The sequence below is a fragment of the Sceloporus occidentalis genome, unplaced genomic scaffold, assembly GCF_023333645.1.
Source record: "Sceloporus occidentalis isolate IW3139 unplaced genomic scaffold, rSceOcc1.0.p SCAF_403, whole genome shotgun sequence".
NCBI classification, from domain to species: Eukaryota; Metazoa; Chordata; class Lepidosauria; order Squamata; family Phrynosomatidae; genus Sceloporus; species Sceloporus occidentalis.
In genome coordinates this window covers 262574-286218 of record NW_028317383.1, presented here as the reverse complement: position 1 = coordinate 286218, position 23645 = coordinate 262574, and the positions used below count along the sequence as shown (strand labels likewise).

Genomic DNA, 23645 nt, shown 5'->3' with positions numbered 1-23645 from the left:
CTGCCCCTAGATATGCCTTATACCCCCTATTTGCCACTATGCCTTTCATATATGTCACTCTGCCCCCCAGATATGCCTTATACCCCCTTATGTGCCACTCTGCCACCCAGACTTACCAATGTATCCCTAGACTTGTCCCCCATGACTCCATGGTGTCAAGTGGGGGCAGCTGTTGAACGTCTCCGCAGCGCTGCAGGGCACCTAGATCCTCCTTTCTGGCAGTAGGTGAACGTCAGTACGATGCGCGCAGACAACCTCCGCTGCCAACCGGCGCTTCCTCCGGGGCTTCTATGACTGAGCACCAGAAGGAGCATCGTGCAGACGTTCACCGGCTGCCAGAGGGGAGGAGCCAGGTCTCCTGCAGCGCTGCGTGGGATCTGGATCTTAGTCTTGTATTCAGACATCTATTTGAGGTCTGATTATAAGATGACCTTGAATATAAGACTCATCTTATAATCAAGCAAATACGGTATTTTCAAAACATTACAAAAATACAACAATAAAAAACATCAATATATAGACTGAGAATAAGATCTGTGTTGAGGAACTCGCCATAATTGGTAGGGAACATAACAGAAAGTCCCAAAACTTTTATATTTTTGGTGTCGCTGGGAAGTGTTAGGAGCTGCGCTCACTCTTCAAACTCTTTTTCCTCCCCTGACCGTCCCTGTCTGTTTAAATCTGGAAGCAGACAGGGAATCTGTCCGGATTCTCGCTGCGAGTCCCTCGGTATCACTCCCAGCCGGTAAAGGAATTTTAATCAGATCTCTGTACATCTTATTAGTGGAAAGGAGACTGTGAGCGGCAGGCAGTGGGCTTTATTCACTAAACAGTGAGTTACAGGAGAGTGAAACTATTTCATTTCCTGCATTTACCATGGAGGGGCCAAACAGCAGGAATAACACACAGGGCCGGGCCCTTCATACTGCATTGATCAGACTGTTCTACAAACTCCATGTTTAGTGAATGAACCCAACAGAAGACAAAAAAAAAAAAAACCCACAAAATTCTCAGGATCTGCTTAAAATGAATTCTCTTTAAAAAAAAATATCCAAATCCTTTAGTGAGAAACAAATTCTGCAAATCGTGGAAAGATCTAGAATTTATTATCATTTAGAAATAAATCCATTTTCAGAGATGGGAATCTCTGTGAGCATCAGACGGAACGAGACGCTGGCGGATGCCGAGACGTCAGGAGAGTCAGACATATCCAGCTATTACTACTAATTACTAAAGGTAAATGCCCCACCGGCCCCGCTCCTGCCCCCCGTTATACAGACACTTACCTGGGTGCAGCTCAGACCCCGATCCTCGCCTCGGCTGCTGAATCTCACAGATATTTGTACCGTGTGACGTTTTCCCTGCAGGCCGATCCCCGCCTGGAAAGCCCAACGCGCCGAGCTGCTCCCAAAATGCTGCCGGTCATCAGTACTATTTTTAGAGCGAGCTCCGTGCAATAAACACAGGTTTACTCTGTTAGATTATGTCGATTAATGATTATTGATTAATGGTTATACCCAGGAACTTCCTAAATAAATTGACCCTGAAACGCTTGAAATATTAACCCTTTAATAACCCATCATGAGGATTCTCACCAAATGTGTTACCTTAATGGCTCTAATAGCAGTCCTCATGGAAACTTTGACTTGTAAAGATAGATTAAATGTAGTCACCTGTTTTCAAGTAGAGATATCAACCATAGCATACTGGGGGCCAATCATGAAACTCCTCAACTTTCACTCTATTGACCACAAACCACAAAATGGTGACAATGGATTCCATTCCTCCAAGGCCAGACATCCTTCAAGTATGGAGCGGTAACCTTAAAGAACGCATGACCATGGAGGGTGCAATGTAAAGCCACTTTCAATGGGAGGTGTCTGTAGGAGCAGATATTGGGGTGGCTCTCAAAACATAGCATGGGGACACTGGGAATGACAAATGGGGCGTCCATTGCTCCTTCTCGCTGAGGACGTTGCATTATGGTTGTCGCATCATCAATGGCTTTACCCCCAAGAGCAGATTTTTGGAGGCCCTCAGACCTTTCTCTGTCTCTCTGTAGAAATATATCACATACTGGCCGGCTTCATTTATTCATTTTACTTCCATGTATGAGATTAAATAAGAGTTTATCCTAAAAGTAACTGTTTCTGTGAAGCCTGAAATGTCATTGTTTAGGAGACTTTAGTCTGATCCTCGCCCAATGCCCAGTAGGTCGATTTATTAAAAAAAACAATATTTTACTTGGTTACTGGAAAAACCATCAGTGAATCCTCATCTTGGTCACGTCACACGTGGGAATATATTTTATACATAAAACAATAAATAAATGACGTTATTCTGATGCCCCACGGAAATACTATGTATAAAAAGCTGCTTCTCCGCGTCAACATCTGAATCCTCCGGGTTGCAGGAGCGCGGTCCTGACACTCCCAATGGAGGTGTGTCCCGTGAGATCAGCAGGAACGCCCACTGATGTCAGACAGGAAGGCCCACAGATGACAGCGGGAATGCCCACTGATGTCAGCGGATAGTCCTGGCTGCATCCCGCAAAGTCAGCCTAACAGTTGCCATAGTGATAAGCCCAGCCACATTCATTGTAATATAGCACAGAATGGCCAAGGCAGTGGAAGCACAGAAGCGTTTACCATGGGTGTTGCCCCTGGCCTGACCCAGGGTAGTGCCGAGCCACCCCTCTGCGGCCGCGGTCCTCACTGCAGAGCACCGGCGTATGACATCATATCCATGACATGCGATAATGTTTTAAAAGGAGCCATTAGGGGTCAGACGTGAAGAGTAAACGTGCTCTGACTATGTGTTCAGGTCTGACGGGAATCTGCGATAAAGTGCTCCATATTCCGTTTAAACGTAAAAAAAAGATTGAGGAATCTTCGTTTCTTTGTGTTCGTTTTCGCGAAACCAGAATATGGCGAGAGTTTTTGGCACGACAGTAGAAGACAAGATGGCGGTCAGCATGAGCAGGAACGTGTACACGGCCTGGTGGAGTCTCTCGTTACGCACAATCACAAGTGTCAAAACGGAGTTTCCCACGAGAGCCAAAAGGTACATGGAGCAGAACGGGACGGAGAGGAGGAGGTGGTATTCCGGATGGAAGACGGTTACATCGGCCATAATATATTTATCGACTTTATCCATAACTCCAGGGCGATTAACCGAGGAAACAGAAATATGTATCAGGAGGTGACTGGAGACAGAATGTTATTTCTGGGAATAGGAAAACGCCAGAACCAGAGGCCACAGTCTACAATTAGAGGACAGAGGCTTACACATAATATAAGGAAGTTTTTACTTTGCTGAGAGGGTGGTGGATAATTGGAAGAGCCTCCCAGCAGAGGTGGTAGAGGGTGATACAGTGAGGGGATTAAACATGCATGGGATAGACATACGGCTCCTGAATCTAAGACGAGACTAGCGACTGATTAGGGTTTCAGGTTTTTGCTATAGTCAGAAAGGTGGGCAGACTAGACGGGGGCCGACACGGACAATTTGTGTTGGTATGAAAATGATTAAAAAATAAAAGTTCCCCGGTTTGACTTCCTTCCGGCATTTCCCCAATATTTTATATTAACCCTTACACTTCCTGGACAGTGTCTCAGCTCCAGAGATGCATGGAATTGATGTGTATTCACGTTAACCCCGTCTGCGCTGGATTTCTGATCCATTGCACGTTATTTTAATGGACAACCTTGGCTTTTCTTTCAAAAAGGAGGACATTTCAAAGTGACCCCAAACTTGTTACTTGTTGACACGTTTACGTATCAATCAGTTTTGCTTTAACCAACTCCATCAGGATAAATATTACAATAACGACAGCAACGAATGATTGAAAGACATTAAGGAAAAGTTAACTGCCCTCGCTCACTGAGCAGGTCGGCCCCATCCGGCCCGTCTAGTCTGTAAAGACTCAAACCTTAATCCGTCGTCTAATACCCTCACTGTATTGCCATCTACCACTTCTGCTGGGAGGCCATTCCACTGATCTACCACCCTCTCAGTAAAGTAAAACTTCCTTCCAGTCCATCTCAGTCTCTGGCTCTCTAGTGTTAGATTCCGGTCTCTGATTGTAACTTTCCTCCTCCTTTGAAATAAATTTCCCTCCCGTCCTTTATTAAACCCCTTTATGTATTTAAATGTCTCTCTCTCAACCGCTCTGTCTCTTCTCCCTCCCGTATCTCTTCTCTTCTCTCCCCCTTCTCTTTCTCTTTCCATCCATTCATATAATTCCTGCCTTTTAATGCTGGTTGTTAGATTTTATTTATTATTATATTTTTTTTATAGTAGCCGGAAGCTATAACTATATAAACGCGTGCAGGAGAAATCACGGTTTCTTTAATCAAATAATATTATTTTTCATTTTCATTTTACAAGCATGAATCACAGACTGCTGGAATATTCTATTCAAATGTCCATATGAGCCATAACCCATAAATACATTATTATTATAATTTATAAATGTGAAAACAAATAAAATAGTTAGATTTATGTATTTTTCCTCATTTTGGAACCACCTCAGATCACATGGTATGTCATGCTCTTTGGGGTGGGGAAAAAAATGAAAGATCAGGTGCATTCACTTTTTCAAAAATAAACTATGCTGTTTATTACTGTTTTATTGATTCTCCCTAAATCTATGTATCTGCACCCTAAATCTATGTATCTATGTCCCCCTAAGCCTCACACCCTCCTTCATAAAGTAACAGGAAGTAAGGAAAGTCATCAGGTTACTAAGTTTTAATTGTCAGAAATGAAGTTAAGGGATATGATGTTTTTTCTCCTCCTGTAGAACCTGCCAAACATCGCTCCCTGTCTAATCTCTTTTGTCCTAACACCGTAGATTATGGGGTTCATCATCGGGGGGACGATGACGTAGAGGTTGGCCAAAAGGATGTGGACATACGGCGGAATGTGGCCTCGATCGACCCTGTGCGCGATGAAAGAATAGAAAGCTGGCAGGTAGAACATGAGTATAATGCATACATGGGACATACATGTATTGAGAGCTTTGAATCGAGCTTCGGTGGAAGGGAGTCTGAGAACAGCCCTGAAGATGACAAAATAGGACATGACAATAATTATCAAATCGACACCAGTTGAGGAAAAAGCTGCGACGAGCCCATACACGCTATTGACTAGTATGTCTGCCGTCGCCAGCCGGGCCACAGCTATGTGCTCACAGTATGCATGAGCTATCACGTTGGTCCCGAGGTACGGAAGCCGGTTTAGAAGAAGGACGAGAGGGGTTATTATACAGAAGGCCCGAGTGGTCACCAGAAGGACCATCCTTCTCATAAATGTGTTTGTTAGGGTGACGGTGTACGTAAGCGGGAAGCAGATTGCGATGTATCGGTCATAGGCCATGGTAAGGAGAACCAAGGACTCGATGACAAAAAGATAGTGAATGAAGAAGAGCTGAATGAGGCAGCATTCAAACAAAATACTGTGGGAGTTAAACCAAAATATGCTGATGGTCTTCGGCACAGTGGAGGAGCACAAGAAGATGTCGGTGATGGCCAGCATGACCAAGAACACGTACATGGGCTGGTGGAGACGTTCCTCAGTTGCAATCACGTACACCAAGAATGAGTTTCCCAACACAGCTAGGAGATACATGGAGCAGAACGGGACGGAGAGGAGAAGGTGGGAGCTCTCCAAGCCGGGTATTCCAATCAGATAGAAATATTCAGGGTGGAAGCAGCTGGTATTCAGTGTTTCCATTGTATGATCTCCTGTGCTTCACTCTGAAGACATCTTTGAGAAGAAGCATTAAAGAATTAGCTGTCACTCTGGGCTGGATTGGATTTTACGAGCATTTACTTCATCTCTCGGTATTGAAGTGCGTGGTATGGTATGAACTTCTGGGGACAGAACAGAACTCTCGGCAGATTTAGTAAAAGGGACTTAAAAATGGCCAAGTATTTCGAGGACCTAAAGAAGCATAAACTTCTAAACGATCTATTATCGTAGGGATATATATCTATAACAGTATCTGTCCTCTAGATTGTAAATTTACGAGCCGGGCTTTCTTTAATTAATGTATCCACATCGCTTACAGATCCTGCCAGTCCTTTATTTAACAAACCATGTGTTCTGACACCATAATAAAAAATCCAAAGGGCATCAAGACGTTTAAAAGGGAGAAGCATACGTCTCTTAGGGGTTTAATCTCGAATAATTTCTGTTTTTTTGTTTTTTTACTGATATTGAATTATCTGTCGATGGTATCAGCATATAATAACTAAATAAGCATTATAATGAATATAGAAGATCCTTGTATCATCCTGAAGGGTAAGTGGTAATTTAGCATCAACAAATATAACAATATGCCCAAAATATGCCCAAATTCATGAGAAAAGCTTTATGTACCATTTTTGCACCTGGTACATAAAGCTAAATATAAGATAATTTATAAATGAGAGCCCCCCCCCCCCCCCAAAGAACTAAATCGGGACAGTAATTTAGACAAATAAAAGCGACAATTCGAACCTGGTACATGCTGGAACCTGGGCATCATATTAATGTGATTACAGCCTCCCTATGCCATGCTATCCCCCCCCCCACTTACACATCCATGCTATCAGACACACACACTCATTCAGCATAAACTACAGCATAACACCCATCACTCTCACACACTTACTAATCCACTCTCACTTAATGTTTTCCTACCTTTCCTCTGTTAGTTACTTTTCCTCCTCCTCTTCGTTCTTCCTCTTGACTCTTCTTCTTCTTCTGTGTCCTGTCCTTCCGGTGCAGTGAAGGCGGTGGGCGTGGCTTCAGTGCTGTGCGCCGGGATCTGACATCAAATCCCGACGCACAGCATCAGTTGCCACGCGCATCGCAAGGGAGCAGGATCGGAGGTCTGCTCCCTTGATTGATTTTAAGCCAGTTGGGGTGAGATTTTTGATCTCCCCAACCGAGCTTGCTCCTCCAGCGGCAGACATTAATGTCCGTCTCTGGAGGAGTGCCAGCGTCACCCTGGACGGACTGCCCGCCCCCCCAGCTCCCCGTGCGCACAATTTTAGGACGTGTGCGCTCCCTCGAAAAGTTTTGTGCGCACGCACAAGTGCACAGCTTAGAGGGAACACTGGTGTTGGCTGTGTTCCTGGGTCCTGGAATTATCGGCTGACACTAGGGAGCTACGATAAATTATTTTCCATGATCCCTTTTTCTGTCTTTATTATTGTTTGAGGGTAACGTTGTATCTACAGTACCACAGGGTTACTGGGTGACTGTTACCTCTCTAGGCTCCGATGCTCAGACCCCGCAGCCCACGCGCTCAGACCCCTGCTCGTTCCGCCGGGTCCTTCCTGCCTCTAGACGCGCGCCTCCACAAGGATTGAGGGATCAAGACAGAGCGGGCGCCTCAACATCATGAGAGCCGTTCGTGCATGAATATTCATGTCGCTTCTTAAAGCGACATTTATCTTTTTTCCTCCTCCCCCTAATTAGGTGGGTTGGAGGATCTAGGAGTAAGGAGGGATATTTAAACTCTCAGTTGGTATTCCACCCTTGCCTGTGATAGTGCCTTATTGCCTGCACTTGCGGAGCACTTCATCACCGCTTGGGGCGCCTTTCCAAATTGCTGCAGTGAGGATCCACTTCCTGACCAGCCGAAAGTGACAGTAACAGAATAAAGACATCAATCCCACCTTGCGTTACCTGAAGCATTTCCAGCTTGGTATCTGCGTGCGTTTCCGGCGCGTGTCTGTCGATGGTGGGGGGTTAATCTGTTTAACACACTCGGTGGTCACAATTAAATCTACCATCAGTCTTATCTTAGACAGTAATGGCTTTGTGGTGTTACACGATTGAGTTGGGAAGAAGGACGGAGGCTTTGGTCTATGTGTGGACTACAAAGAACATAACAAGGGTCACCATCAAAACAAGTGCCCTTTGCCTATGATCTGGTGTATATTATTCACAAATATACACCAAACTGGACTTACGTGGTGCATACAATCTGGTACGGGTGAAGGAGGGACATGCTTTCCGATCACGGTATGGCCTCTATTAATACTAAGTCGCGCCGTTCGGGCTCTGCAATGGCCCTGCTAGTGTTCAACACTTCCTCAGCGATGTGTTCCGGGATATGTTGGACAAATTTGTAGTAGTGTATCTGGATGACATCTTGGTCTACTCACCATCTCTTACCACTGATCGTGAAAACGTGTCCTTTCCCATCTCCAGCAACATAGGCTCAATGCAAAGTTAGAGAAGTGTATATTTGGGACAACCTCTGCCGAGCTTTTAGAATTCATGTTAACTCCTAGGAGCATTAAGATGGATCCTAAAAAGTAGTATTTTAGATTGGCCCGTTCCTAGATCCGATAAAACCGCACAGAAACTTGTGGGCTTTTCAAACTTCTACAGGAAATTCTTCAATGGCTCCTACAGGCTCATCGCTCCCATCACCCAGCTAACCAAGAAACATGTGGCTTTTGGTTGGTCCCCTCAAGCAGAACAAGCTTTTGATGAAATAAAGCAAAGTTTCACATTGGCTCCTATACTTGTCCTACCTAATCCTAAAAAACATTTTTTGTGAAGGTAAATGCCTTGGAGACAGCGGCAGGAGCAATCCTGTCCCAACGACAAGGAGATGGTGAGACACGTCATCCTGTATCCCAATGGGGAGGATATTTTGCAAGCGACTCTCCCTAAGTACTGCGGGGATACAGGCTCCGCATCACTTCTTCTGTTTAATAGGGACCTCAAGGATGTCAAAGTCAGAATTTAATGGCAAATCTCTGTGACTTGAAAACTCTGTTTCTAACGGGGATCTGGACATATGCCTCCAGTTCCATCGGCTTAGGGGCTTATTGTCGGGGGAAATGGTGTTCAGACACGTGGCCTTCTGCATGGCTTGAGGTTGGACTCACTCACTCAAGTCTTCAAAGTTTTGTTATTTCAGTTGGCCTTCTTTGGGGCTCTTCGCATAATGTAGCTAGTTAATCAGAATAGATCGATACAAGGTGGTTTGTTGCGGGAAGATGTCACGTTGGGGGCCAATCATGTTGGGTTTGCTTATTAGGCGCTCCAAGACGGATCAGGCTGGCCGGGGAGTGAGATTACATCCTGTTTCTGCGGCTTGTCCCCATGTGCGCCTCGCCAAATATCTATAAAAAAAAAATATATATATATATTTACCAATCCACATGTTTGTATTTTAGGTCACCTGTCAAAGAACTGTGTGGTCTGGATTCTGGGGTACTCCTACATGTACTGGGCAACAAGGAGGGCAGCAGTTTGCCAGAATTGTAGGCCACTTGGTTTTTCCAGGGACAAGGTCCAGATTCACTGGTTGGGCTTCAGGGGCCTATGATGAGAGCGCATTCAGAGCGAGGTACTGGTCCATGTCAGTTTGTACCGGGTGCCCCAGATCCTCGTACTTCACGCTGGCGGTAACTATTTATCTACTGTCCAGAATTAAGAGCTCATTAGGGATATAAAGGTTACGCTTGATAATTTATGGTCCTCTTACCCCGGCCTTTTGTCTGGTCGGAGATTGTTACGTGCTTGCTTTGGAGGGGCACTATGTCCCTCAGCGGTGTTGACAGGTCTAGATGCCAGACGCATAAAGCGATACAAAAGGGAGGTATTGTAGTTCCCCAACCAAAATTTACCGGGGACTTACATGGTTGGTTTCGGGACAACGGTATCCATTTAAATGAATTGGGTCTAGGTATGTGGATTTTGAATCCACATGTCTGGTGAAGGCGGTGGCCGTGTGGAGGAGCTGCTAATGTTTTAGGTTAAAAACATATCGGTTGTGGCGTAGGGGAATTTTTGACACTAGAGCAGGGGGGTAGCCCTCCTTTGGAGGGCCACAACAGAAGCACTAGCCGAGGGGGCTATATTGCTTGGTCTCCTACAGGGGATTGTATAGCCTTAATTACTGGGGTTCGATAGTTGTGTTACCTTTGCATTCATGATATGCTTTTGTGGTTACAGTGTGTTTTAGAAATAAACTCTGTGGCCTTTCGAACTCCGACCTGATGTCATGTTTAGTTATTGGGTTTTATTCCAAATACCCCAATTAGATGGTGCCCAAGTCACGTGAATTTGTGAGTTCAGTGCTTTTTAAACACTCATGCACTCACATCTCCTACACAAATCACATGTATGTGGTCTCTACAGCCTTTGAGACAGACACACACCCTGGAACAGGAAGTAGCTTATCACATGTCACATGGAAGTGTGGTAAGCTATTTTACAGAAAGACAATCAGTCGGGGACGGGTCTGTTGTGTGTGGGCTAATAAGGATCTCTGGGAAAAACTCTGGCTCTGATAGGGTATTATATATATATATATATATTTATAAACAAAGGTAATGGTGGTGCGGCCCACCATCAGTGAGTGGAGCGTAAAAGAAGGACTCACCCTTGTAGGGTTAAAAGAATATTCTTTGGAGTCAGTACAACTGACTCCAATCTATGTCGCCTAGTGTGATATCGGAATCACACACCCATCTATAGCTGGAATGTGGATATCTACAATGGATAAAAGTCTTCATAGAGTAGTACAGCAACGATATTTAGCAGCATAAACAAAAAAAGGGGGCCAAAATGGGCTCCGTGGCTCCAGGTATGAACAGCACGGTGCTGACTTAGGGCAGCACTCCCCCTTTAGGGTAAACAGTTTGGACAGCAAGGGTAGGTTGTCAGATATTTTATGCTAGAAAACATGTATTCTATATATTCTGTATTTTACATGAGCACAAAATGGAGTCAGAGCCATTTTATTTTATTTAATCATATAACGGTTATTTCTGTGTGTCTTTGTTCCCTCAATAATTGAGAACAAAGAAGTATTCAGTATATATGATCCAATTAATGTTATCTTCCATGAGAAAGTTAAGGAGTAGACACTGCATATCCTTAGGAATGTAAATTGGAATGGGGGATACGTCGTAAAACCACCAAAACCTAATTTACTACCTAGGAGGCAACGTCTGGAGATATGGGTGACTACAGAGACCTCATTTACTATCTAGGAGGTAACATCTAAAGATAAGGTGACCAAGGATAAATTCCTAACACATATGTAACGGTCTTAAGTTATTTCTTAGACCAGAGCGTCTCTCGGAGGTAAATTAAGAAATTACAACGATGTAAATACGAGTAGAAGTCCTAATTATAATGGGTAAAACCCACCGTTATGATTGGAGAATTCCAATCAAGAGGTGGAGGCTATGATAATAAGCTCTGTCTTTAAAAGCTTATGTTTGGAATAATTAAAGGTCGGACCTTAATAAAAAGAGACGGACCTGAAACAGACAGACCCTGACGGACTCATTTAAATTTACCCCAGAGAATTGGAATCTTAAGATACTGGCACCATAATTTTACTCTTAGAATTACTTTGAGTCCCAATCTATATAACTTTTAGTAAGTTATATTTCTTTCCACTTAATTTCTTGACAATGAACCTGGATTAACTTCTACAAGGACCAGTTGGACAACAGCAACAAGTGGTGGTAAATATAATTGTTTTATTATTCTCACTAGAGGTGAATTGTGTCTTCTTCGTATAGAATTCCCTGTTTCTGGGAAATAGTATATTGCATTATTGTATATGACGGCTTGTGAGACTGCAGCTTATAACCCGTGACAGTGACAATAATGAAAAGGTATTTTTACCTGTAGATGAAGTTTGACATTATTTGCATCTATTAGGAATGTCACTGAATACTCTTGGACATTATTAAATTATTTTAAATTGTCATATTAGTTAAACTAATATAATAGAGTTAGTGATCTTTTTATTACCGCCCTGATTATCATTTTTGGTTGCTGAGTGGGATGGAAATTAATGCTGTGTTAGACTCATAAAGTACTAATTCATATTGATAACTTTCGATAATATACCGTATTTGGATATACTGCAATTTGACATGTTTTAAGAATTTCGTGTTTTATATTATGCACTGTTTGACTCATATATAGATTTTATAAATTGTATTCACAATAAATAAATATTTTTGATTGATTATTATTGTGATATCTATCTGATTTGAATTATAATTTTCGGCGATCTGAAAGGATTTAGGATCGGAGATAAAATATAGGGTATCTCCTTAAATTAACATTGTGGATGTGGTTCTACAATCTTTGGTAGCGTCGTTATTTGGCGTGTGTGATAAAATATTGGTTTTACCTATTTTGTCTCATTAATATCCCTAACAAGGTGATGGGGTAGGTGGGTATAGAATGCACAGCTTATAGCCTAAAGATATATTTAATATTCATATACAACATTTTTTTTTTTTATATACAACATAAACATATTTTTAAAACTCAGTGCTAAAATTAATACTCAAGTGTCCTCTCCAAAGTCACCAATACGCGTTCCACCCGTGGGCTTCTTCAAGTCGGTATCTCAAGTCGTGTGTATGCTTTTACCTATTTTACTTTTTTATTGTATATATTTACCCCCCCCATTGCAATGAGCAGGCCATGGGGCAAGAGGGGGATATAACTGTGGGTCCTATATCACCCCAAGTTTATATTATTACCCCCTGCACCCAGAGTGGACTAAGTGAGAGTGAGGGTGAGCCTAGGGTTAGTGGCATCTGGGTGCAGTATTTCTTACTAACACGCAAGCTTGCACTCCCTCATTATAATACACTTACACGTTTCTCTTTCTCTCCCTTTCCCTTCTCCCAGTTACCAAGCACTCCAACACAAGAAATTGACACAAACACTCCATCAAATACTAACAAACACACACTCATGCAAACACTATACACTTACACACTCTAACACCATACACTGCCTTGCATAATCTAAAATCATAGGCTCACACACCATACATTAACAGACATGCTAACACCGTATGCTGACACAAATACCATACAGTACTACACACCATACGCTCACACATGCTAACACTGCACGCTAATACACACGCACGCATTCAAGCACCATCCTCATCCCCTTTATATTATCATCCCTGTAGCTCACCCTACTGTCTCTCACCCAAACAATATAATAAAAACATTCTAAAATCAAAATAATTAAATCATAATAAAAATAATACAATCAATAAAATAATAAACATAATAACATCACAAATAATATAATAAAATAATTAAAATCAATACACTCAAATTGTTACACATACACATTCATGCTAACACACTCTCTCTAACACACACACAAATTAACTCATACTAACACACACACCTTCCCATACATACGTCCTTACCTGGATTCTCCTTTCCTGAGCTGCTTCGCTTTTACCGATATTAAGTGATTCTTCCACCTTCCTACCTGCATTCCTGAGCTGGACCAAGTCGGACAGGCCCTTATTTTAAATAATTCTATCTTTCAGGAGGCCGCCTGGAACTCTGGGATCTGGGACAACTGCCCCCCATTGATCTGTCTCTGCTGCCTTCCTCAACCCCACCGGGCACCTTGGTCACCAAGTGCCTGAGTGCCTTGCACCCATGGCACCAACCTTAGCGCACCACTGGAGGGGGTGAACAATCTTGTAAATGTATTTATTTTATAACTTTTTTGTTGTTATTGCAGGGTGTGTTTGTTACGGGCGAGGATGTCCAAAACAGTGAATGTACTGGGTATAGATATACCATATTACTATATTTACACAAATATCATTTATGGATTAATCTACATCTCTTATACCTCCAGTGACTGGGGGCTGAAATTGTTCTTGAGTGTGGCCGCTCCCTGCTTGAAGACAGGCTTGAGGAATGAAACCTGGTGTCACCACTTCCCCAGATGGCTCAGGTCCAAAAAAGAGCATGTTAAGGTACAATGCAGATCGGGGCAATTATTAATCTATAAAAATCTAAATCAGTGATTTATCCTGTGTTTATTGCACGGAGCTCGCTCTAAAAATAGTACTGATGACCGGCAGCAATTTGGGAGCCGCTCGGTGCGTTGGGCTTTCCAGGCGGGGATCGGCCTGCAGGGAAAACGTCACACGGTACAAATATCTGTGAGATTCAGCAGCCGAGGTGAGGATCGGGGTCTGAGCTGCACCCAGGTAAGTGTCTGTATAACGGGGGGCAGGAGCGGGGCCGGTGGGGCATTTACCTTTAGTAATTAGTAGTAATAGCTGGATATGTCTGACTCTCCTGCCATCTCGGCATCCGCCGGCATCTCGTTCCCTTTCTGACGCTCACAGAGATCCCCAGCTCTGAAAACGGATTTATTTCTGAATGATAATAAATTCTAGATCTTTCCACAGTGAGAGAAATCTCTGCAGTTATTCCCTAGATTTTAGTGTAAAAGCTCCATGGAGTAAGAAGGCGTCCTCCTGTACGAGCTGCAGCTTCACACAGAATAGACTCATAACACAAAGGGGTTGAAATGACATTTAATTATCATATTCCTCGGTAATCGCATTGATTAACATGTATCAAAGAAAAGGAAAAAGAAATAAAAAAGTAATGTACAGTATTTGCTATAAGACGACTCCCCAAAATTTGAATATTAATTTAGGAAAAAAAGAAAAAGCCTGAATATAAGACGACCCTATAAGAAAAAAAGTTTTAGTAGTAAATATTAATTCATGTAAAACTATTTTTTCATATTTAATAAAAACTATTTTGATTGAAAGATGTTTTTTTTTAATTTCTTTTCATTTGCCACTCTGCCTCAGTTTTGCACATCTGCCCCCCAGATATGCCTTTTAACCCTTATTTGCCACTCCTCCAATATGCCTTATACACCCCTATATGTCACTCTGTCTCCCTGATATGCCTTTTGACCCCCTATATTCCACTCTGCCTCTAGAAAACCATTGAACACCGCCACCACCCCAACTTAACAGTGCATCCCTTTACTTGTGACCCATGCTTCAGACTTCCTGGTGTCTAGTGGGGGCAGCCATTGGGCATCTGTCCATTGCAGACCCCCGCTGCTGCTGGCCAGTACTTCTGCCGGGGGCTTCTATGACTGAGCGCCGGCATCACCTGACCTTCCAGTGCTCCACCATAGAAGGCCAGGCAGAAGTGCCGGCAGCAGTGGAGATTGTCTGCGCGCATCCGGCAAACGTTCACCAGCTGCCAGAGAGGCGGATCAGGGTCCCCTGCAGCGCTGCGGGGATCTGGATTTTAGTCTTCTAGTGAGACCTCTATTTGACGTCTTATTAGAAGCTGACCTCAAATATAATATTTCTGTTATTTTTCACATTTGTTGATTTATATATATTTAATTGATATGTTTTTCATGGTCTCAATTTGCTCACTAAAGCAAAGTCTCTCTAAAGCAAAGCCCTGTTTGCCTATGAGGCCAGTATACTCAATGAGTAAGAGCAGTATACTCAATGATTTTTGCTGCATAGACTCTAATTGTCCTCAAAGTGTTATTATGATCCTTGTACGTTAATCCACAGTGGATAAAAATCTCAAATCTAAGAATAACAATCACGTGCAATTAGATTTTCTATTTATACAACTTTCAGAATTTATCCAACAGATTTACAGCCCCTCAGAGGCAGCTCCTCCCAATCCAGACTGCATGAACTTCCAATTTAACACATCTGCCCACAATGCCACCTCCTTTCATCCAACTTTCTTCATCTTGGTCGGGATTCCTGGCCTGGAGGATTCACAGCATTGGATCGGTATTGTCTTCTGCTTGGCCTACATTATCGCAGTGATTGGAAACATGACATTAGTGGTCGTCATCACAATATTTCCCAGTCTCCATGGACCAATGTTTATATTTCTCATGTTATTAGCATCCAATGACATCCTGCTGGGTGTCAGCATAGTCCCTAAGATGTTGTCCATCTTCTTCTCCGGTTCCAGACTCATCCTTTTTGATGTTTGTCTAGTCCAGATGTTTTTCCTCCATTCCTTCTCAAGCATTGAATCTGGGCTGCTACTGGCAATGGCGTTTGACCGGTACGTCGCCATCTGCAAACCTCTCAGATATTCCTCCATCGTGACCAGCAGACTCATAGTGAAAATCATCGTTATGTTGTCTGTCCGGCCAGTAGTTTTGATTGTTCCGTGTCTCCTTTTGATCAAACGGTTTAAGTTGTTTAAGACTAATATTATCTCTCACTCTTACTGTGAGCACATGGCTGTGGTGAAACTTGCCGACGCGGACATCCGTGTGAACAGCGCGTGGGGTCTACTGGTGGCTTTTACCCTCGTGGGAAATGATCTTCTATTTATTTCTCTGTCATATAGCAGGATTTTCCAAGCAGTCTACAGACTCCCATCCACAGAAGCTCGAGTGAAGGCATTTAACACGTGCACGCCCCATATCTGTGTCTTTTTAAGCTTTTACATTCTGGCATGTTTCTCCTTTTTATCTCACCGTTACGGCAAACACATTTCATCCTATATCCACATTATTCTATCAGATTTGTACCTCCTCGTTCCACCCATGATAAATCCACTCATGTACGGCATGAAGACAAAACTTATAAGTGAACACATGTGGAAACTTCTAATTAAAGTAAAAACATGTTCATGGCGTTGACCCCACATCTCATTTATTATTTTTTTGCAATGGCCAGCACTCACTAATAAAAATATGTAATTATATAGTTTTCTTTCTTTAAGGTATCTGGTTGCAGGTCTAGTATTTAGTGGAGGTAGCTTATCTAGCATCAAGTCATCTGTGGTTGATTCATTGCGCAGGCTGAGTTTTGGTTTGAAATGTCACGTGGTCACGGTCTGACATCAGCACCCAGTTACCCACCAGTCCTTTCATCCTGATCCACTTTTGTTTTCTTTCCCCCACTAATCCTCGCTCTATCTCGCTCTCCTCAAAAACTCTCTACAAGTTCAGAATCCAAAAGACAAGAATTGTACAAGAATTGTGAATGGAAAAAAGTTAAAGGTAGAGAATGTTGGTCCATTATTATCTGAAACTGGAAATTTGGTTAGTGAGGACAGAGAGAAAGCCGACATCTTCAATGCTTTTTTTCTTCTGTTTATACCAAGGAAGAACCAATGACGGAGCCCCTGCTGGCTAATTTTAAGGAACGTTGCAGCAAGCATGGGATTGGCTGACACAAGAAAAAGTGCTCAAGCAATTAAATACTGTTATGGTAGACAAAGCCCCTGGACCAGATGGTATACACCCAAGGGTACTGAAGGAACTAATCCTAATTCTGGACCAGCCACTATTGCTAATTTTTAGGGATTCTTTCAGCTCAGGCATAGTTCTATTAGATTGGCGCAAGGCAGATGTAGTGCCCATATTTAAAAAGGGATCAAAATCTCAACCGGGCAATTACAGGCCAGTAAGCTTAACATCGGTAGTGAAATTATTTGAAGGGTTGCTAAAGGTTATATAAATAAAAGATAATAATAATAATAATAGTCATATAAATAAAAGATAATAATAATAAAGGTTATATAAATAAAAGATAATAATAATAATAGTCATATAAATAAAACATAATAATAATAATAAAGGTTACATAAATAAAAGATAATAATAATAAAGGTTATACATTCAAGATCATATCTTGATCCAGAATCCAATCAGTAGAAGTCAGCATGGATTTGTGAAAGACGGATCTCGTCAAACCAACCTATTAGCATTCTATGAAGAAGTTAGTAAAAATATAGACCTGGGGGTGGCTGTAGATGGGATTTATCTGGACTTTGCTAAGGCGTTTGATACGGTTCCGCATAAAAGGCTATTCTATAAATTAACAGAAATGGGCTTTGGGGCAAATGTCTGTCTGTGGATCAGAAATCGGCTAAAAGATAGAATGCAGAGGGTTGTTGTGAATGGATGTTTCTCAGCCTGTACGCAGGTATTAAGTGGAGGCCTCAGGGGTCTGTCCTCGGTCCTCTTCTTTTTAATTTATTTATAAATGATCTCCCAAGCTGCATTAAGAGCCATGTCACAGTTTTTGCTGATGACACAAAATTAGGCCGGGTAATTCAGACTAATCTTGATGTTTCTTCATTGCAGGAAGATTTAGACAGAGTTGGGGACGGGGCAGGCGAGTGGCAGATGAGGTTCAATATAGAGAAATGCAAAGTTATGCATTATGGTAAAAATAATAAAAATGCAACCTATTCTTTAAATGGAATATCCTTGGCGGAAACTACCAATGAGAAGGATTTAGGAATAACGGTTGACAAAAGACTTGACAACAGTGCACAATGCCAGCGAGCAGCTGCGAGGGCCAATAAGGTTTTGGCATGCATACAAAGAGGTATTGATTCAAGGGAGGAGGATATCATCTTGCCTCTGTACAGGTCCTTGGTAAGACCTCAGCTTGAATATGCGGTACAATTCTGGGCACCGGTCCTTAAAAAGGACATTATGGAACTAGAAAAAGTGCAAAGGAGGGCTACGAAATTAATAAGGGGATTGGGAGATACTCGTTATGAAGAGAGACTAAAAAAGTTTAAATTATATATACTGGAAAAACGGCGTCTCAGAGGGGATATGATATACATTATATAAATATACACGGGGCTGATATACATTATATAAATATATGCGGGGCCGATATACATTATATAAATATATGCAGGGCCGATATACATTATATATATATATGCGGGGCCGATACGCATTATATATATATATGCAGGGCCGATATAAAGAGCTCTTCAGTGACCTGTTCATTAACAGAAATATACAAAGAACAAGAGGTCGCCCTCTGAGACGGGAAGAGCGGAGATTTCATAGACGACAAAGGAAGGGATTCTTCACAGTGAGGACAATTAAGGTATGGAATTCACTTCCAAGGGAGGCGGTGTTATCCAATACATTAGATGCCTTCAAAAGGGGCCTCGATATTTTCTTAGAAAGGCACGATATACAGGGATATAAATAGAATAATATTAATATTTTAGAGCTTCTTGATCCAAGGAGAAATCCGATTGCCTCTTGGAGTCAAGAAGTAATTTTTTCCCCTGATGGCAGAATTGGAAGTCGCTTAATTAGGGGTATTTTTGCCTTCTTTTGGATCAAGAATAGAAAGGTTGGGTAGAAGGGTTGAACTTGATGGACTTAGGTCTTTTTTCAACCTTATGAACTATGCAATTTCCTAGGCCTTTGTGAAGGTTAACGTTAGAACGAATAGTCAGCAGATCATTATTATAATAATTATTAATTTAGGAAAAAAAGAAAAAGCCTGAATATAAGACTACCCTATAACAAAAAGCGTTTTAGTAGTAAATATTAATTCATGTAAACTATTTTTTCATATTTACTAAAAACTATGATTGAGAAAAATGTTTTTTTTTTTCATTTCCTTTTATTTGCCAACCTGCCCCAGTTATGCACATCTGCCCCCCCAGATTTGCCTTATACCCCCTATATGCCACTCTGCCTCCCAGATATGCCTCTTGACCCCCTATTTGCCACTCTGCCCCCCAGATTTGTCTTATACCCATATGCCAAGCTGCCCCCCAGATATGCTTTATACACCCCTATATGTCACTCTGCCTCCCTGATATTCCTTTTAACCCCCTATATGCCACTCTGCCTCCCTGATATTCTTTTTAACCCCTATATGCCACTCTGCCTCCCTGATATTCATTTTAACCCCTATATGCCACTCTGCCTGCCTGATATTCTTTTAAACCCCTATATGCCACTCTGCCTCTAGAAAGCCCTTATACCCCCATATGCCAGTCTTACCCTCCCCCGAGTTACCAGTGCTTCCCTAGACTTCTCCCCCATGCTTCAGATTCCTTGGTGTGCAGTTGGGGGCAGCAGGTGGAGGTCTGCACGATGTGCACAGACAACCTCCGCTGCTACCGGCACTTCTATAAATGAGCACCGGAAGGTCATGTGATGTCGTAGAAGCCCCGGCGGCAGTGGAGGTTGTCTGCACGCATCGCACAGACCTCCTCCGGCTGCCGGAGAGGAGGATCCAGTTCCCCTTCAGGGTTGCGGGGGATCTTGATCTTAGTCTTGTAGTCAGACCTCTATTTGAGGACTGATTAGAAGACGACCTCGAATATAAGACGAGGGGTATTATTCAGAGCATTTGCTTGTCTTCTAATCAAGCAAATACGTTATAATAATCCTGAACCACTGCAAACATATTCGGTTGACCTTCGGAATCCATGACGTTTCTCTAAAGTGGTTGTCCTTCCTTAAACACATCTTTTAGTATGAATAACGGCAGGGTCGGCACTGTCTCCATTATTATACGCCATGACGGTTGGATCTTTGGCAGCCTTAATTAACGTATCGGATGAGGCGAGAGGGATTTGTACCGATTCACAGACCCATAAGATCACGCTATATGCTGCTGAAAACTTGCCGTGACATTTTCCTTGACATCTGTTCCAGCTGTTTTGTCTATTACTTCAGTTGACAAAAATCCCATTAAATTATGGGTAGTATTCTAAGAGACCAAAAATAGCAAAAGTTTACTAAAAAAACTTAAATCAGGCTGGAACAGGGTTTCCAGATTTATTAAAGTTACACAAACCCTGTATGTTTTCCCATTTTGTGGCGTGGGATATCTAGAGAGACATGCGGTTGGGTTGGTATATTTATGAGCTTGTAAAGATATACATCCATTCAACTTTTTTGGGATAGTGTGGAAGTTAAAGATTTTAATGATTTGCAGCTACCATTAAACAGCCGCCATTTTGTCTCGTCCTTGTCTTGTATGAATGGGTTAAATGTGGATTTGCCGTATGCTTTTGCTCTAAGTGCTTTTGAAAGTATTGAAAGTTCTATGTACCGGAGGAGAAGTTGTCTCTTTCCTGATCTCTGTCGAAATAGTACCTGTTAGTAAAAATTGGCTTAAACAGGTCTATGACTATATTTGATCGTTTACGTCACCAGATGTCTAGTCTTTATGCTGTCATTTGCGGTTTTTGCCTATATTTTGTTAAGGAATTAAGGAGAGAAGTCTGCGAACTGGACTCTCCCCTGTGTACATGTCAGGGTCCCCGCCAGCGTCGCAGTTACTCACCGGAGTACCCGCTTGTTCAGACCGCCAGGTCTCTCGCCGCGTCCGACGCTTCCTCCTCCACAGCCATCTCAAAACCTCACAAAACTTTATACGTTCCCCGACACAAACAGCGGGGAACGCGGGTGAGTGATGCCCTTGGGCGTGACGTTCACTAGCGGGGTATTCAAAAACTGAGCACTGAGGATCAGTGTGCCGTGTAGACAGGCCCGGACTGGAACAAAAAATAGGCCCGGGCATTTAAGCCTGAGCAGCCCATTTTTATTTATTTATTTATTGTTAAAGCCCACCCTTTATGTACCATCTTTGCATTTCCCCAAATCACTTAAACATTCATGATAGACACAAACACTCACTCACTCATTCACACAAATCAATAACACATATTCATTAATGCAGTCTCACAAATCATTCAAGCAATTCACACTACCTCCTCTCCCCATCCCCTTCTTATCTGCCCCTTCTAACTATGTTCCCCCTTATCACTATGTACCCCCTTCCCCATTTCTCAATATGTACCCCCTCTCACTATCTATCCCCTCTACCCCTTTCTATCTAACCCCTCTCCCCCTTCTCACTGCACCCCTCTCCCTTACCCTACTTACCTTGTTTCCGGAGTAAGCAGCAACTGTGACCGGGTCCGCCACTCTAGGGGGCCGGGCAGCCCCCACCAGGGCCGGCCTTAGGGGTGCGCGGCCGCACAGGGCTTAAATTAAAACATCGGGGGTTTTTTTGGTTTTTTTTAACTTTAGTTAACCCCTTCGCGACCTTTGCCGGTTCAGGACCGTCATGACATGAAGGTCGCTAAATGACCTTTGACGGTCCTGAACCGTCATAAAATAAAATAAGCTTAGAAAGTGATCAACGATCACTTTCTTCGCTTAAACGGCGTTACTGTAATGCCTCGATGTCGAGGCATTCAGTAACGCCGAGATCGGCATCGGGGGCCATGTCTGGCCCCTCCCCGGGGCGTCAACAGCCGCCATACATTGTATGGCGGCGGACGCCCGTTTTAAAAGCGTTTAGGAGGCGATCGACGATCGCCTCCTAAACTTAAATGGTGTCGCTGGAATGCCTCAATCAGGAGGCATCCAGCGACACCAAACACTTACCTCTGGGTGGGCTGTGACCGCTCCGGAGAGCGGTCACAGCCGCCGCTGCCGGTGATCTTCGCCATCAAGCAAGATGGCGGCGGTCCGGGAAAATAAAGAATAAAGATGATAGAGTTAGCTAGACGGTCTCCAGACCCTCTAGAGAACTCTGGCTCCACTTGCAGGTTGAATACAGGTACTGCATTCAACCATGCAAGTCAATGGAGCCCAGCTTTCTAATCACTATGTGATTAGTAAAATATAAAAAAAAAAAAAAAAAATGGAAAAAAAATAAAAAAAATGTGCTAACATTTAAAAATAATTATGCAGTGATGTCACTAGATGAACCATCCAGTACATTGCAAAATGTGTAAAAAAAATATAAAAAAGTATTAAAAAGATAAAATAAAAAAATAAAGTTTATTATTTTGAGCAAGTGCTAAAATTTCTCAAAAATCTCAACAAAGAGTTAAAATAAAAGCACTTCAAATACCCAAGGGGTGTCTAATATATAAAAAAATGGCTGATGGGGTAAATTGGAGTGGCCAAGCTCAAAGATAGGGCATAGGTCCAGACTGACCAAAACGGAGAAAAAAAGCGCACTTCCCAAATGTGGCATTTTAAATCTCAAACAACCCGACAAACCCATGCATGTCGGGTATCACTGCACTCAGGAGATGTTCCTGAACACATATTGGGGGGTTGTTTGACAGTGGCATATACCAGAACCTGTATATCTATAACTAAAGTACAATTTGTGTGGAAAAAAAATAAAAAAAAAATACTATTACAAAGTTTGACAAAGTGTAGTTCTATAATTGGTGCATGGAAAGGGTTAAAATAACAGCATTTGGAATACCCTGGGGTGTCTAGTTTTCAAAAATATATGGTTTGAATGGGTTAAATTGAGTTAACCGGCTTCAAAGATATTCCAAAGAGGAGATGGAGGCAGAATAACCAAATGACCACCTGGATTACGCATGCCCCAAAAGTAGCCTTTTACCAGCCAAACAATCTGACAAACCCATGCATGTGGGGTATCGCTGTACTCAGGAGATGTTCCTGAACACATATTGGGGGGTTGTTTGACAGTGACATATACCAGAACCTGTATATCTATAACTAAAGTACAATTTGTGTGAAAAAAAATAAAAAAAAAATACTATTACAAAGTTTGACAAAGTGTAGTTCTATAATTGGTGCATGGAAAGGGTTAAAATAACAGCATTTGGAATACCCTGGGGTGTCTAGTTTTCAAAAATATATGGTTTAAATGGGTTAAATTGAGTTAACCGGCTTCAAAGATATTCCAAAGAGGAGATGGAGGCAGAATGACCAGATTTGTTAAAAAAGATTTGGAAATCATAAAACGCTGCTTGTACTTATTGCCCTATAACTTACAAAAAACAGCAAAAAAACATAAAAACATTGGGTATCTCTAAACTCAGGACAAGTAGTAGAATCTATTTAGCTAGTTTTTTTACTTGCTTTTTTTGGTGAGTAAAAGATTTTTCAAATAAAAGTCATAAAATGTGTTTTTTTTCAATTTTTCACCATGTTTTTTTTATTTTTTTTATAGTAAATAAGATGATACGATCAAAATAATGGTATCTGAAGAAAGCCCATCTTGTCCTGAAAAAAAC

The 23645-nt window shown here is 42.2% G+C and overlaps 2 protein-coding genes across 2 annotated transcripts; one reads left to right on the top strand and one right to left on the bottom strand.

The window, feature by feature from the left end:
- Positions 1-4752: 4752 nt before the first annotated feature.
- Positions 4753-5736, bottom strand: LOC149272925 (olfactory receptor 52B2-like). Its single transcript, XM_089506636.1, has one exon. The coding sequence runs from the start codon at positions 5734-5736 to the stop codon at positions 4753-4755; it is 984 nt and encodes a 327-aa protein (XP_089362762.1).
- A 7997-nt stretch (positions 5737-13733) lies between these two features.
- Positions 13734-16482, top strand: LOC149272924 (olfactory receptor 52A1-like). Its single transcript, XM_089506635.1, has 3 exons — positions 13734-13792; positions 13885-14029; positions 15466-16482. Exons 1-3 carry the CDS (start codon positions 13734-13736, stop codon positions 16480-16482), a joined length of 1221 nt encoding a protein of 406 aa, XP_089362761.1.
- The last annotated feature ends 7163 nt before the right edge of the window (positions 16483-23645 follow it).